The sequence below is a fragment of the Perissodus microlepis genome, chromosome 3 (assembly GCF_051167445.1).
Source record: "Perissodus microlepis isolate ML-2025 ecotype Zambia chromosome 3, ASM5116744v1, whole genome shotgun sequence".
Taxonomy (NCBI): Eukaryota; Metazoa; Chordata; class Actinopteri; order Cichliformes; family Cichlidae; genus Perissodus; species Perissodus microlepis.
This window is the reverse complement of record NC_140463.1, coordinates 30,313,964-30,330,353: the sequence shown is the minus strand read 5'-3', so window position 1 is coordinate 30,330,353 and position 16,390 is coordinate 30,313,964. Positions and strand designations below refer to the sequence as shown.

At 42.7% G+C, this 16,390-nt stretch overlaps 1 protein-coding gene across 2 annotated transcripts in view; it reads left to right on the top strand.

Annotated features, from left to right (window-relative positions):
- The window catches only part of svep1 (sushi, von Willebrand factor type A, EGF and pentraxin domain containing 1), a 108,160-nt gene that overhangs the window by 66,410 nt on the left and 25,360 nt on the right, over positions 1–16,390 (top strand). For both annotated transcript variants that reach the window (XM_084923976.1, XM_084923978.1), the window contains exons 7-19: positions 2,014–2,208; positions 7,288–7,406; positions 7,778–7,907; positions 9,280–9,387; positions 12,905–13,036; positions 13,282–13,473; positions 13,927–14,048; positions 14,134–14,239; positions 14,337–14,540; positions 14,801–15,034; positions 15,144–15,305; positions 15,436–15,597; positions 16,050–16,211. In XM_084923976.1, the coding sequence (XP_084780102.1) occupies positions 2,014–2,208; positions 7,288–7,406; positions 7,778–7,907; positions 9,280–9,387; positions 12,905–13,036; positions 13,282–13,473; positions 13,927–14,048; positions 14,134–14,239; positions 14,337–14,540; positions 14,801–15,034; positions 15,144–15,305; positions 15,436–15,597; positions 16,050–16,211 (2,028 nt within the window). The remainder of the gene's footprint in view (positions 1–2,013; positions 2,209–7,287; positions 7,407–7,777; positions 7,908–9,279; positions 9,388–12,904; positions 13,037–13,281; positions 13,474–13,926; positions 14,049–14,133; positions 14,240–14,336; positions 14,541–14,800; positions 15,035–15,143; positions 15,306–15,435; positions 15,598–16,049; positions 16,212–16,390) is intronic.

The window sequence follows — 16,390 nt, the reverse complement described above, 5'->3', positions numbered from 1 at the left end:
AATTTTTAAATCAGCTTTACATGTTACAGGTAGCTAAAAATGTATGATTTATGTTCTTTGAGTTATTATTTGGATTTTTTAGCTTTAATTGAACAGTAGCGTGAGAGTGCTGGAAATGATATGCAGGGATTGGTCTGGGATGGACTCAAACCCGAGTTCCTACATTAGCCTTCAGCATGTAGGAGCGGCCTTGTGTTTTCTATCCACCACTTAGAAGTCAAACAGCCTGAAAGCACTCAGATTAGCTGAGGTGACAGCTAGTTGTAAACTTTAGGTCTAATTACATTTTAAGCTGGTGAGTTATAGAAATTAAACTCCTCCTCAGCTGCCACGAAGAGTCAATTTGTATTATTATCAGGGTGTAAACCTGCGTATTTGTGATGGACACACGAGGAACTGTTTTTTTTTTGGGCACTTTTTTTGTTGGCTTCATTTTTCAGCCATGGATGTTGCTGCTTAGACATAACCTGCTGCCTGTTCAGTTATTTTTGTGTGCTCAAGTGTGGTCTTGTTTTTGGCACCAAACTGTTTTATTCCAGGACTTTAACAAAGTGGCACATTCTGTATTTTCCCCATTTTGGGCTAAAAATAATTAATTCCCAGTTTAATAACCCTCGTCACGTCGTATCCAAGAAAATTCATCTATTACAGCGACATCTTTCCATGTCTTCAGTCAAAGTCTTAGTATTCCCTCATCTGTGGAGTTAAATCCGATTTATTCATGCAGTTATTGAATTAGCATTGTTTTCCATAATAAATCTTCCCAGCCTTGCTTTCACTCAGATACACAGCAGTCCTCTCTGACAGTAAATATGTCTTGCAGCATGACTATCATTCAACTGAGCGCTCGCATGATTTGTTTTGCTTCTGCTTACTGAAACGTGTCTGGCTGAAAAAACACAAAGACAATCTATCAAACAAATGTCCCCGATCTGGGTTTCTATGAAAAAATGGTGTAGTTTACAAGCGTGTGTAAACACGCATATACAGCGGTTAAACATATGGGGCGCGTTTGCGCAGAGACCCACCATGGCACAAGACACATCTGCTTTCTCACAGCAAAGCTACAGTTACCACATATACACAACACAAAATTACCCACACACTCCAAAACCGATAGTTAAGTCAAAATAGTCGCACACACTCGTGCCCACCACAGAGAGCACCCAGGTCATGCACACGAACACACAAAAAAGGGACAGTGTGAGAGCGTTTGGCCGCAAATCTCCGGCCGGCGCTGACTCACTTCCAACCAACCAGCTAGATGCACTATTTAAAAACGCCTGAGCCATCCGCTTCCGAAAAACTCTCTCCGTTCCTTTATCAATAACTCCAATCTCTGCACTGAGTGAGCCGCTGCTTGTTTGTTTGGCCACCTCTGCATTTTCCTGCAGACTTAAGCACAACTAAGAGGACTGTGCGGGCTGCCGTTGGTTTGTTTTAGTGTTTGCTTGCTCTGTGGTGAAAGAGGATCAGCTCGGCTGCCCTGAGAGGATGCTGAGATAGATTTTTTTTTTCTTTTTCATCCGATTGTAATCCCCGATGTCGAATATCCCTCGGAGTGAGCTTTCCCTGCAAAGCAGCTACAGCTAGAGCCAATGAAACTGAGATTTGGCGAGGGAGAGAATGAAAACGATCTATCCGTCATCAAGAAAAAAGCCACACTGGCCTCCAGAAATGCTTGAAAGGCCTCCTGTGTACGAGCCCTGCGGTCAGCGCTTTCTTAAGTTGATTTCCGACCAAATGTTTGTCGTTTCCGTGCCAGTTTTTGATACACAGCGGCCGAGAATAGCTTTATTGTTGCCGTTTATGGTGGAGCCAGCTCAGAGGAAGATTTTATCACATTCGGTTAACACACAGGAAACACGGTCGAGATCTTCCAACTCTATTTTTTTTTCCATTCTTTTGTTCAGTGTTTTCCCAGTTTTATCTTTATAAGGAAATCTTTTCAGCTACTTTTAATAACAAACAAGAAACAGATTGATAATCTGTCTCTTGATCTTTCCCACCCAGAGGTGCGTTGCCCTCCCATCGTGACTCTGAAGAACATCTTTCTGTCCCCTCCTGCCTGTGGGAGAAGAGCAGTGTCTCCAGGCTTTGTTTGCCTCCTCAACTGTCGTCCAGGTTACAGTCTCCAGGGGAACAGGAAGGCGGTGTGCCTGAGCTCTGGGAACTGGACAGCCAATGTCTATAAAGCTGTCTGCACAGGTAACTCTGTGTGTGTGTGTGTGTGTGTGTGTGTGTGTGTATGTTTTCCTAAAGAGGGAATCTATCTTTCCTTTCTGCAGGACTAAGGTCAGGGCAGTGGTCAAAGCTGCAGTGGCTGTAAATTGTCTCTACAGTTGTAACAAGGAAGTAAAAAATACAGAGGCCAAGACCCCTCTGCTTGAAGCTCTGGAAGGCTGAATGATGGAGTTTACAGTTAGGTTTGATCATTTTGTTTCTCCACATGACTTTGGAGTAGAAGAAGGGCCTGTATGCTCAGGTCCAGAAGTATTTTTGGAATTTTGCCACCACAGTGGAGTCAAGATATCAAACAATCAAGATGCGATTGAAGTGCAGACTTTAGGGCTTAAAAAAAGTGTTTGTTTTGGATTTGTTCTTTTTAAGGATTTTTTATACACAGTCCCCCATTTTCACAGGCTAAAAAGTAATTGGACAATTGGCCAGGCTCCCTCATTAATCCATGACAATCTAAGCACATAATAAACTTAGATTCCTACTTCACTAGAACTCTCAATGAGGTGTGAAAAAATGGAGGCGACATCCAGATACTTATAGACCTGACTATGTAAAGGAGTCGTTTTGAAAATACAGACATTTCCTGTCTTTCTAAGATGCAGAAGGATCACGTCGGTACACCAAAGTGTGGTCAAAAAGTTCTGCATCTCTGCCAATTAAAATGTAAAAAAACATATCTGATTTAAATTTAGCCTATCTATGCTTCAGAGTTATCACTTTTGTACCACTTTAACTGTTTTTGATTCCTGCTTGGATCACTTGTGCATTCCTGATTCTTGCAGGATCTCCTGCTGTCAAATGATATGATGAGAAGGGCAGGTGAGAACTGAAGAGTGTATTTCTGTGGTTGAAGAATTCCTGCATTATAGATAGACAGGTACAGTTGTTTTTTCCCTGAAGAAATTGTATTGTAGGTCTAGACCCAGCTATCATAACCAGTGAAACTTCAGGCAGTTTGACAGAGAAGTTACTTGTTGCTAACTTTGCAAAGGTAAAATCCCAGATGCCGAAGTGCAATTTGTCAGAACAGAAATCCCTTGAAGCTAAGCTGGAAGCAGTCCAGAGGCACACAAAGAGAAGACCTTGAAGGTGAGATTGCCCAAATTTAAATAAGCTAAGGTTCCCAGTTATGTCAGGATGGGAATCTGGCATAAACATTTGCCAAATCAAATATGCAAAGCCATCTGCTGTGATGACCCTTTGTGAATATGGGAGCTGAAATAAGCTTCATTGCTAGGGTAGAACTTTTTGGATCCATTTTGTCGTTTTCTGTGAGGTTAAAATTAGCAGGTGATTAATTAGCCATAAAGTTGGGAAGAAGAAAAAAGCATTTTGCATTTCTCCATCCAATACTGAGTAATACACAAACACCCCCGAGGCCTCATGATTAAGATTTCTGTTTAAGACCATTTCATTCCTGTGAAAAACAAGCATTATTAGAAACTTGACTTGAAATCACTGCCGCATCTAACTGCCAACCTTTTTTTAGTAGTTTTGTGTGTCGTATGTGATAAATGCGGTCAAAAGTTGATTTTATATGGCATGAATGGGTGGGAGCTTTTAACAGGGAGCTGTATTTGCAGTTCAGAAATAGAGGTGCTGTTAAGAGTGAAACATGAGGATAGAGAATAAATGGAGAAAGAGGATGATATGAAAAGAAAAACAAGAGGAAACTTGGAGTGAGAATTTTTCCATTCTGTTATTTTTTCTCTGCTCTTCCAAAGGCGAGTATGATGCTAATCTCCCCCCCTTAAAGCAGACCTCGGGTCACTAACTCAAACCATACCGTGTCCGAGCTTTCGAGTCTATCCCCTCAGCTCAGACTGGGCTCTGGAGATCATTATAACAGACTGCAGTACTCCAGATGCCTTGCAGGTGAAACAGGTGGTGCAGAACTGCTCTCTGCCCCCCACCCCACCCCAAATGTCCTCAGTACCCTCATTTCCTCATGGAGAAAGTTTGCTAATGAAGGAACTTGTGTCATTAAGGAGAGGAAGAGGTGCCATAAAGATGAAAACGAGGGGAGAGGTAAGGCGTACGGGGAGGTGAGAGGGGAAGATGAGTCATCTGTAGGTGTTTTAAAATGACATGGCAGAGAGAAGATGAGTTTTTCTGATACTGTCAGACACAAATGGGCTGGAGGGAGGAGAAAAAAAGATATTTAAAAAAAAAAGAAAATGTAAATTAGCTGGAAAGAATCAAGAAGGAGAGCTGCAATATGGGCGGCACATAACGAGGGGAGCGCAAGAAAAAGAGAAAAGTTGTTACAAAGATGAGAGTGTTCGACTAAAGCTTCTGGCCTTCCCCTCCCCTCACTTCATGTTGATGACACCCAGAGTGAAATATGTTTCCCTTGTTATAAAGATGAAGGGATTCGATCTGAGCTCAAGTGTGTTAGTGTTTAACGGAGACGGATGCCTAAGTGGATGGGTCATCGGGTCCAGATGGGAGCAGCTCTGTTGCATAACGCAACAGGCATGACCACCGCCGATCGATGGGAGAAATCTGAGCTGAGCTCGTTTGCTGCAGGCTTGAACTGAGTTCAGCTGAACTGTGCTGGCTTCTCATTATTACACCATGCTGTATGGAGAATGAGACAAAGGAAGAAAATGTTTCATGCAAGGGTCACGGTGGCTCCGACAGCCAAGCAGGTGGACTGCTGAAGGTTTTTTCCAAATAAAGCTAAAGTTCGTCCTGACAGTGCCTAGCTGTTTCCTGCTGGAACAATGAGAGGTTTTGTGCATTATCTAAGGGAAAAGACTATTATAATCGACGTAAAAGCGTTGAACTTTGTGCAGATAGCTTTTAAAAGCTAGGTTTTTCAAATGTTTGACAGACACTTGATATGAGGTTTGTTTTATTTTTGATAAATTATTGAACCTTAGCAAACACCAGCTCTAAGTGGCACAGGCATTTGAGTCGTAGTTGTGTGGCACTGTCTTCACAAGTAGTCGTTCAGGCTGCTGGAGCTGCTTTTTACCAGTGGATTTAAAAACCAACATAACTCTAGCTAATTTGCTCAGAGAGGGCTACAATTGTCTTGGAATTGTCTTTTTTTTTCCTTCAAACAATCAAAGTACAAACAGATTAAGTAGAGAAAACAAAAAGAATTGGCCAGCAGCTGGAAACTTTCTTTATTGATTTAGTTAACTTTTATAACCAAAAGCTGGTTTTGTTCAAAGCCTTTCTGACTTTTATCTACCTCCGCACTATGAGGTGTTTGGAGAGTGCTACAATACTCACATAAACAACAAATCATACGAGCTTAGAGTGCAAAACAAAAACATACTTTTTTTCCTTGGCTCTCTTCATAGAGTTGTAAAAACATATAAGCAGTTTAGTCTGTCACAATATCAGATTACTGCTACATGATTCATGAGTTCATGATCAGAATCAGCTTCATTGGCCACGTATGTGTAGCATACAAACAAAGAATTGGGCTTTCTTTGTTCTCAATTTACATAACCGAATAGACAATATGTGTGGCATATTTATATTTATAGGTGCAGAGTGCAAATATGTTGGAATAAATACCAACAGGTGAAGTGAATAACACTGATTATCTCTCCATCATGGCACCTGTTAGTGATATATATTAGGGGGCAAGTGTACATTTTGTTGTCGAAGTTGATGTGTTAGAAGCAGGAAAAAAGGGCAACCGTAAGGGTTTGATTGAGTTTTGCAAAGACCAAATTGTGATGGCTAGATAACTGGTTCAGAGCATCTACAAAACGGCATCTCTCTGGGGTGTTCCTGGTCGGCACTGATCAGTAACAGAAGTGTTCCAAGGAAGGAACAGTGGTAAACCTGTGCCAGGATCATGTGCAGCCAAGGCTCATTGATTCACATTGAGTAAAGGCTGGCGCGTGTGGTCTGATCCAGCAGACGAGCTACTGTAGCTCACATAGCTGGAATTGTTCAGTGTGGTTCAAATTGACAGGTGTCAGAATACACAGAGCATCAGAACTGGACCATAGAAGAATGGGAGAAGATCTAGTCTAATGATGAAGCATTGTTGCAGACCATGCACACCCTTTCATAGAAACAGTACTCCTTGATGGCTCTTTCAGCAGGATAATCTGTCCTGCCACAAAGCAAAAATGGTTCAGAAACATTTTGAGGAGCACAACAAGTTTGAGGTGTTGGCTTGGCCTCCAAATTCCTTAGATTTCAGCCCAACCAAGCATCTGTGGGATGTGCTGGACAAACACGTTCGATCCACCTCACAACTTACAGGACTTAAAGGATATGTTGGTAACATCTTGGTGCCAGATACTACAGCACATCTTCAGCAGTCTAGTGGAGTCCATGCCTCGACAGGTCAGGGCTGTTGTGGTAGCAAATGGAGGACCTGGTGGTCATACTATTGTACCTAATCACAAACATCTGGTAAGAATTTCATGTCAACAGCACCTTTAGCCAATTTACTTAAAAATTGGTTATTACTCTTTGTACGTATTTGGGGTCAGTAGCAGGTATGTTGGTGGATGTTGAAGTGTAAGTAACAGGATAACAGTGTTTTGCAGGTGCAGGTAGTTGTCAGTAGGCTGGAGTCTTAATCAGGCAGTTCGAGTCAGTGAATCGTTCATATTTAGATACCACTGTTATTATCAATCAATACCTCTAGACTGCAATACCTCTAACAAAGAACTAACAGCTATTTCAGTTGAGCTTGATGCATGTTGATGTGCTGGGAGTGACGAACGGAGTGTTGAGCTGGAGTAAAAGCAAGAAAGAGTGCTTTTTATTCCCTGTCTTCACTTGGACTGCACAGACTCAATCTAAGAGCGAGGTCTAGTGTTGCTGGAGCACCAGCAGTGGTGCTGTCTCACTCTCTCTTTGATTGCTTATCAACAATGACAAACTGGCTTGTTATGTTTTAAGCTGTTGGGGGCAATATGACATCACACGCCTGCTCGATCAGCGATAATGAGGAGCAGGTTGAGGTCAATGTCTGCGGGTTATGATGAAGGAACATCTGCAATAGTTGAATCCAATTTCATTCTCTTCTTCTTCTCCACCTTTTTTGTCCCTCTGTCCTGTTAGATACTGAGCCACCGTGGCTACAGTGCCCCGACAACATTGTTGCAGGGACAGTTGAGCGCCGTGGCACGGCCATCGTCAGCTGGAACGTCCCAAATGCCACGGACAACTCTAAAGAAGAGGTTAGATATTTGAGTAAAAAACAGTCAAATTAGATGCCACTTAATTCTAGAATAGCTTGATGATTATGGGGTAATGGTTTCCCGCCCTTGGTATCAAAAGTTTGTTGTATCCACAATAAACCTGTAACATATGATAAGAGGGCACAAGCATGAGCTAAAGTACAGTGTTTACTGCATACATGGCATGTGACATTCTGTGGTTTACTTTATGTGGTAGGATAAATTACATAGCTGTTTTGTAAAATTCTCAATTAATTTGCACAAAAGTAAATCTCTTCTAATTTATTCAGCTTTCAGCTTCCTGCTTTGAAAGCAGTTTGACTCTTTTCTTCTTCTTCTTCTTCACATTTTGTTGTCTCTCACTCCTCCAGGTGGTGGTCCAGGCGAAGCCAGTCTATAGTCTTCCACAGCTTTTCCCCATTGGAAAGGAAACCATCACATACTTTGCTACGGACCGCTCTGGAAATCAGGCCAACTGCTCCTTTACAGTCACCGTCATCGGTGAGCTCATCCTTCTGGGGACCACATAAAACCAAACAATGGATGCTGCATGTGGCCTGTGGCAGATTACAGAGAGCGAGGGCGGGTGGGGGGGGCAGAGAATTCAGTCACACAGCGTTTATGTTGTGTTTGGACAACTGTTCCTGTCCTATACAGAATCAAATAAATCAGCGGTCCCCAACCCCCGGGCCTCGGACCGGTACCGGTCCTTGAGTCGTTTGGTACCAGGCCGCGAGAGTTGAGGCTCAGGTGTGAAATGTATGGTTTTCAGGGTTTTTATCAGTTTTCAGCATTATTTTGTTATTGTTTTTATCGTTAACTCGGTTTTCCTGGGTCTTTTCACGTGTGTTATGAATAAAAAGCGCAAAAAAGGTTGGGGACCGCTGAAATAAATGATAAAAAGTGCCTTTTTTTAGTAAGCAAAGTTTGCATGCTCCGTGCTCGTGTGGGTTGTCTCCGGGTACTCCAGCTTCCTCCTGCAGTCCAAACACATGCGTGTTAGTTTAACTGGTGATTGTAAACTGGTCGTGCTGTAGGTGTGAATGGTTGTCTATAAAAAGTGAATATGATTGGCAACTTCAAGCAACTATGGACGACTGGCAACATGAAGTGGGCGGGCTGACATATGACCTGATAGTAAACGCATTAGAGGGTCCCTAAGTTGTGACTCCATAAATTTGGAAAAGGCTCAAGTTCCCAGGTGACTCTGAGTGAGATAAGTGGAAGAAGAAGGATGGATAATTAGTGGATAAATATGCTGATACAGTGGGACGTAGTTTGCAAAAAGGGTAAAGACAGTGAGTGTCTTTTAAGGTCCAAACTCGTCACCTCTCAGTGGGGACACTTTACCGCCAGTTTGTTACTGGATTGCTGTAGTTTGTTTCAGTGATTTCACCGAAGCACTTTCAGAGATTTTAATTGACTAACTTAGCAGTAAGTTCTGCTCCAGCAGGTGCCAAACACTGTTTGCTGTTGAGAGTGAATAACAGGGGTGTCCCATGTCAGCCACCCAGTAATCACTGCAGTCGGGGGAAAAACCCCAAGCATGGTAGCTGTGAACATTTCCATATGTTATTATGTTGGTGGAAAGTTGTGGGTTTTTTATTAGAGACATGTGTTCAACTCGTGCCCTCTGACACTCTCTGCTGCTGCTGCATCGAGAAAGTCAGATGACAGAGTCGCACTCAGCTCCCCAACGTTTTTTTTTCCTGACTTTATCATCCGTTCAGCTCTTTGTTTGCTATAAATGCCTTTGTACCTAAATATTATTGAGTTTGCGGCCTGATTTAGTCTATTTATAGTGACTGGCGTTCAGAAATGTGACTTTAACAAGTTTTCTCTGTCTGTGCACTTACTTTTTGTCTGCCTCCAGATACGGAGCCCCCGGTCATCGACAGGTGCAGGTCACCGCCCGCGATCCAGGCCACGAACGCAGAGACGGCGGTCGACTGGGAAGTCCCGCAGTTTTCCGACAACTCAGGTATGTCTGGTCGCTCCTTCTTTAGACCGTTTATTCTTTTGCAGCTCTGTTCCACTCTGCTCCACCCACTGTCTCAGTCGATGATGGCTAAACAGGATCTTTTCCTCTGGGAGATTGGAAAAAGAAGGTTCTGCGAATAACGGTGAAGGACACTGGACATAGAGGACGAACTGTAACTGGGTGCATGGACGCCTCATTAGCGCGTCTGTGTTTAGAGAGAGAACGGGCCTAGCGGACAGATGAAGCTGTTACAGCGTCTGCGAATATCATTAATGCGAAAACAGATGGAGGCAGTGGAGAGAAGCAGGTGTTATTGCTATGAAAAAAGTTCTTCTGTGGGAATGCGTGCTCATTCCACCCATTTTTCACACAGTCTGGATAATTGTGCGAGCAAATGCAGTACTCGAGTCAAATGCTTTGGACTGTCAGTTCATTATGTTTGTGGGTTTTTTGTTGTTTTTAATCAGAGTGATTGTAGTTGTTATGTTAAGACATTAATCACTGTCTAGGTGAAGCTGACGCTCTAGCAGTACACCCACTAGAAAAATATCTGTTTAATTTAGAGTATTAGGACTTCACCTAAGTGACAGCTCTTAGAAGTGTTGTTCATTGGCATAAAAAAATCAAAGTTGTACGGTGATTGTGGTTCTGTGGTGACTCGAGACTAATCACTCACATTTCATGGAGCTGCTCTTAACCGATTCCTCTCTAAGACAGTGTAAATGTAAACCTAGAAAACATTATGGAATACGATTGCAAGAAAAATGTTCTGTGTTTTTGCATAAATATGACCTTGAACATTACACAAGTGCAAAAAGTAGAGACAGAGAGCCCAATTACGTAAATGTAAATATTATACTGGGATGTGTGGGGTTTTCCTTGGCTCAGAATGACTCTTTAGGGGGAAAGTATGCACGTAAGCATGATTGGTTTGCATATAGCTAGGCAAAGATTCTTAATTACATTAGTTAATAGAGGAGTTCTGTTATTTTTGGCTATTTTATAAAGAAAAACATCTGAGCTTTTTGGGGGGTTTTCTCGAAACTGAAAAGTGTCAGGCCTAAAATAAATTATCCACAGCAGGTGAACTATAGGAAATAGGAAGAATTTCAGTAAAAACCTGACCCAGGACCTGACAGGCACATCTGGACCTTCAGTTGATCCATCTACTGTTCACCGAAGCCTCATCAGAAATGGTCTCAGTCGAATTGTGGCTGTCATGAAGCTGTTTTTAAGGAAGGGCAACCTTGAGAAAAGGGTATGAGGTTTCAGGAGTCAGTTTTCTATCCCCTTTTGTGGAAAACCAAAAACCAGGAGCCACAGAAATAAACAGACATCTTAACCTAAGAGAGAGGGAAGGCAGAATAGTTTGTACAGTAGCAGTGACGGTGCTTAGTGGGCTTACTGGGAAGATGAAGTGAGTAGAAAGTACACGCAGGTACTTCTTTTTACTGGTTAATGTGAGAATTTCCTGACTTAGACTTAATTTGCAAATATATCTTCAGGCTTCACTTTGGATTAACTTTTTTTTTTAAAATTCAGAATAATATAGTGAAGGATGAGATAAATTAAACATGTACTGCGATGATTACAGAGGACAGAATTATTTGAATGCAGGGCTTCATCTTCAACATGTTATGTATTTTGTGAATTTGTGATTTAATAACTTGCCGAAATGAAAAAGGCACGTTGAGTCTGCTCTTTATCAAACTTTTTTTTGCAGCCGTGTTTCTAAAAAGCTAAAACGGGGCCACAGAGCAATAAATTCAACATTGAAACGTTCTTCAAGGGTGTTTTGACAGGCAATAAAGCTGTAACTGGCGACTCCAGGACTCAATACACAACCAAATCTGAATGCTATAAAAGTTTGTATGAAGGTCGCTTTGCCAGATAGACTAAATACCGTAGAGCCGGGTGAATTTGTCCTGGCGCTCCGACTGTACCCAAACAGCTGGGGTGGTGACAGACAACAAACCAGACTTCTCCGGGCTCCAGCCCGCAGCCGGGCTCATGTAATGCACCGACTCTGTACATAAATAACGCTAACAGTGATTACGTGTGTGTGTGAGTGTGTGTGTTCACAAATTCAGACACAAACACAGGCGCCAAAATTAACATCTCGCTCACCAAAGCCCGAAAGTGATCATTCCCCACCTGCCTGCAGAGGTGCACCCCCATCAAACACACACACACACACACACACACACACACACACACACACACACACACACACACACACACACACACTGTAATAACAGGCTACTGCGGCTGCTTCAGGTCCACACGACGTCAGCCTGGGGCTGCTTCGACGTCAGTGTTTTGTTTTTCCAGGCCCACACCCTGATGCCAGCTCTATATATAGTCATGACTCTGGAGACACGCACATACAAACACACACACACACTTAGGCTAAATATAAGGGGAGACTCCAGCAGGCCAGACATGTGTCAGCCCTGTTGGAACGGCGGTGCTACTGTTAATAAAGGAGATGGATCAGAGTAAAACGAAAGGTTGATCCCTCACTTTTCCCTCCTCCTTAATCCCGTCTGTGTCTCTCACACTTGGTGCAGATGTTTCATTGTTCTTTGTCCACAACCTGTGTGTCAGCCTAAACACCAACACACTCATACACTCCGCTCATCACAGCAGCCTCTCCCAGTGCTCTATCCATCACTTTCTTTCTTTTTTTTTTTTTTTTTTTTTGAGCCAGCTAGACTTAAGTTTCCTTTTCAATTCCCAGACCTGGATTCTTTTTTTTTCTGCTGCCACGCGATGCCCAGACACATTATTCCTATGTTTAACATAACAGCTATGGTTCATAGGAGTGACTCATTTAGTCCTGGAATATAAACTAAGGCTTAGAGTGCCCTCTGCAGGAAAACCAGAGTAACTTTGGATTAGAGATGAAGACTTTTAAACTTGGAAAAATAAGTTCCCAACAGCAGGTGTAAAGGGGAAAAATAGAAAACACTGTTAGACCAAAAATATTCAATCATGGATACATTTGCGTGCAGCGCTATGTTCTGATTTTAATCAGTTTAAAAGCCCCAAAAGATGCTCCATGTAAAACCCTCACATCAAACTGTTATTTTACATTGACTTCTTCATAATGTGCAGTAATGTGCAAAAGTCTGTAACGTTAAATGTTTCTTTGACCAATCTTGATCTTTGAACATGGCTGCTTTCCACTAATTTTCAGCCCGGACCTTGTAGCAAAAAATTTCAGATTTTGACCCTGACCTGAGAATCATTCAAGCATAAAAATGCAGATACAGAAATGTTATTTTTGTATTTGTTTATAGTTTACTGATGAATAGTTGGGTAGCTGGCACATTTTCTGAAAACACACTCACAGGATGCAAAAAAATGTCATTTTTGCTCCTTGACCACACATTAGTAGCTTTAACCCACCTAATACTACTTCTTTGTACAGTCCATATGATTATGCTTTTTCACAACAAGATCACCAGGAAGGGTCAGCAGAAATGAAATAATCGTCTCTCTGTCTGTCTTTCAGGCGGTCGCCTCACAGTAACCAGTCGCCACAGTCCAGGCTCTCTGTTTCCAGTAGGAGAGACTGTGGTGCAGTACACCGCTACTGATGCAGCAGGAAACAGCCGCACATGCAACCTCACAGTAACTGTCCAAGGTATAAGAGCACCCCTGCATCTCAGTGACGTACCTGCACCCCAAGGAACCCTTTCTCTCTTTTTTTTTTTTTTATCTTGTGTGATGAGAATGAAATACACAGTAAATAAAACAAAACACCAGTGTCAGTGTCCTTTTGCAGTGCCTGAATTTTTCAGTTTCATTGTGCAGTCATGCATGCTAGTAATCAGACACTGAGCTCCGACTTGAGGAAACTATGGAAGTGCGTTATGTGTATTTGCTCAGGGACAACGTGTGACCAGCCGTACATCCCAGTGAATGGAGAGTTCATCTGTTCTGAAGAGGAGGAAGGAGTCAACTGTACTCTCCACTGTAAAGACGGTTATAGCCTCACTCAGGATGCTGTCCACAGCTACTTCTGTGCCTACAACGGCATCTGGGAGCCAGCCTACTCTCCAGACCGACCAGACTGTTCATGTGAGTGTGGCAGAATATATATATATGTTTATACATATATGCTGTATGCCTCACTGTTTATTTTCAGTTTCAGAAGAAGAATTTTTCTTCTTTACACGGTAGAGAACATCAGTGTGCCACCGCCAAAACAAAACATTCTATAAATAAAACACAACTAACTTGACCATGAAAATCATCAAGAAAATACAGGCCTCTTACCTACATACATATATGTCATACATAGATACAGGGTGCTCTGTTTAAGCTGTTTTAACCTGGCTACAGCAGCTGCAAGCCTCTTTGCAACCCCCCTCCACCTCTGACCCTCCTTTTTATTGTGTATTTGACTTAATCAGTGTCACATCTGATACCACTGGTGCACGCTCTGTTCTCTACAGGTTTTCTCCAGTGCAAATAACCTTTTTTTTTTTACTATAGTAGTGCTGACTGAAGTGTCCTTTATGTCCTCTCCAGTGAACCGTATAGCCAACAACGGGTTTAAGCCCTTCGAGATGCTCTTTAAAGCATCTCGCTGTGACGACGTGGACCTCGTCAAGTCATTTACTGGAGAGTTCAACAGCAAACTGGGAGGCATGGTGAGGACTTCTATCTCTGCAAACACATGGATAAGCTGTGAACCAACTCTTGAATACATGTTGCATTTTGTGGTTTGTCTTACAGCTGCCTAAAATTTGTGGCAATGACGATGTCACCTGCAAGCTGGAGGTGATGTCACAGGGTCACTGTCTGGAGTACAATTACGACTATGAGAATGGATTTTCTATTGGTAGGATTACCTGGCAAAAATCCCCGAATATAACACTTATGTCTTAAATTAAACATTTTCACGATCATCTTCTCTCTTCTTGTATTACACCCTTTAGTACCAGGAGGTTGGGGGGACAACTGGGGCACTCAGGGCTCCCAGGACTATGCCTACTTTGAATCTGGCTTTGCCACAAGCACCCGGCAGCTCCCCAGCCAGAACCAAGACGGCAGCATGCAACTTCACCACCGCACCAAGAGGCACAGAAAGATCAAAGGCCCGACTAAAGACCACAAGATCCAGATCTACTTCAACATCACAGGTAGAATGTCTAAGAGATCTCAAATGTCTGAGTTGCTACGCTGCTACTGCTGACTGTCAAAAGCTTTTTAAAGGCTGCACAATAATGTTGCCACAAGCAAAAACAGAGCGAGAATCATGTGTTTATTTATTTTCGAAGAACAACGTACAATAGGTCAAAAAGCTTGAAGCTTAGCATGTCTGCAATCTTTCTAGTGCAGCATTTTCTTGCTCTCAGACACGCCTATGTTTCAGTCGTTTAAACTTTGGCCATTCTCCCAGCAAGCATCCCTCTGCCCCTGTCGAGGAACGACTCAATAGAAGTGGCCAATCAGAAGAGGCTCCTGCGGATGCTGGAGCAACTTACCAATAGACTGAAGAGAACACTGTCCAAGCAGCCGCTGTCCAATTTCCACTTGTCTTCAGAGATGATTATAGCAGATCCCAAATCACTGGAGAGCAAGAGGGCGTCTCTCTTCTGCAGGCCGGGCTCAGTCCTCAAAGGCAGGATGTGTGGTGAGTATAGGAAGGTGCACCCACCTAACCTCATGGTTCCCTTCATAACAGTATGAAAGCACATTGCGGTATTGCTTTTCCTAGCCTCTAACTGTGAATGCCCTTTCAGTCCAATGTCCAGTGGGAACCTACTTTTCTCTTGAATATAATGAGTGTGAGAGTTGCTGGCTGGGTTCCTACCAGGACCAGGAGGGTCAGCTGGAGTGTAAGTCCTGTCCTGAAGGAACCTCCACAGCCTACCTGCACTCCCGCAGCATCGCTGAGTGCAAAGGTACAAAACATGCACATGAACAGAAAGACGTCTGTCTTTTTGTGCTCAGATTTAAATGTTATTTTTCATATATGGGATTTTTTTTCTGTTTCATTTGGCTGGTGACGTGGTGATATGCATATATTTTCAGGGCAGTGTAAGCCCGGTAGTCACTCTCGAAATGGGTTGGAGATTTGTGAGTCATGCCCCCTGGGTCACTTCCAGCCTTCTTTTGGAGCCAGAAAGTGTGAGGTCTGTCCCGATGAGACTTCCACTGTCACCAGAGGAGCCGTGGACGAGACAGAGTGTGGAGGTGATATAGTTTGACAGGCATAAAGTACACAACACTAATGTCCTGCTAACTTAATTTATTTCCACTCTGGCGAGACCTAATTATTCCTGAGAAGAAAACCAATATTTTCCCAGCTTCTAATCAAAAACATATTTGTTGGAATTTGGCACTGATGTCCCACTATATCAAAAAGGTTAATTCCTACTTGGAAAAATTAGATAGTTGCCCTTTAAAGTTGGATGGAATAATCTAGAAACTCAAAAGTTTTGTTCCCAGGTTTCCAAGTTAAAATACATGAATAATCTACAACCTTTCAGACTTGGAGCTGTTAGGTGTTTTCCAACCAGCAAATGCTGCTTGTTTCAAATGTTTTTGGGTGATCCTGCCACTTCACCTGCTCCTCTAATCCTCGAATGTTTCTTTTTCTATTTTTTCCTGCGCCCCTCTTTCGATTTATGGACTCTCTTGGACAGTCCCCTGTTCAGCAGGTCATTTCTCCCGCACCGGTCTGGTTCCCTGTTACCCCTGTCCCAGAGATTACTACCAGCCTGAACATGGCCGCTCTTACTGCCTCTCCTGTCCCTTCTATGGGACCACCACAATTACAGGGGCCACCACCATACAGCACTGTTCCAGTAAGTGTGCACAACTGCTAGTCTTGTCTGGATGAAATATTCAAGCAACACTCTGATACAAACACTCCAGTCCTGATTTGATGTTTTATTTTGGGACCTGATAAAAACATTGAGGTTGGATAGAAGGTTGTGAATTTCATTAGCATTAGTTCACAACATTAATGTGACTTTTAAAACAC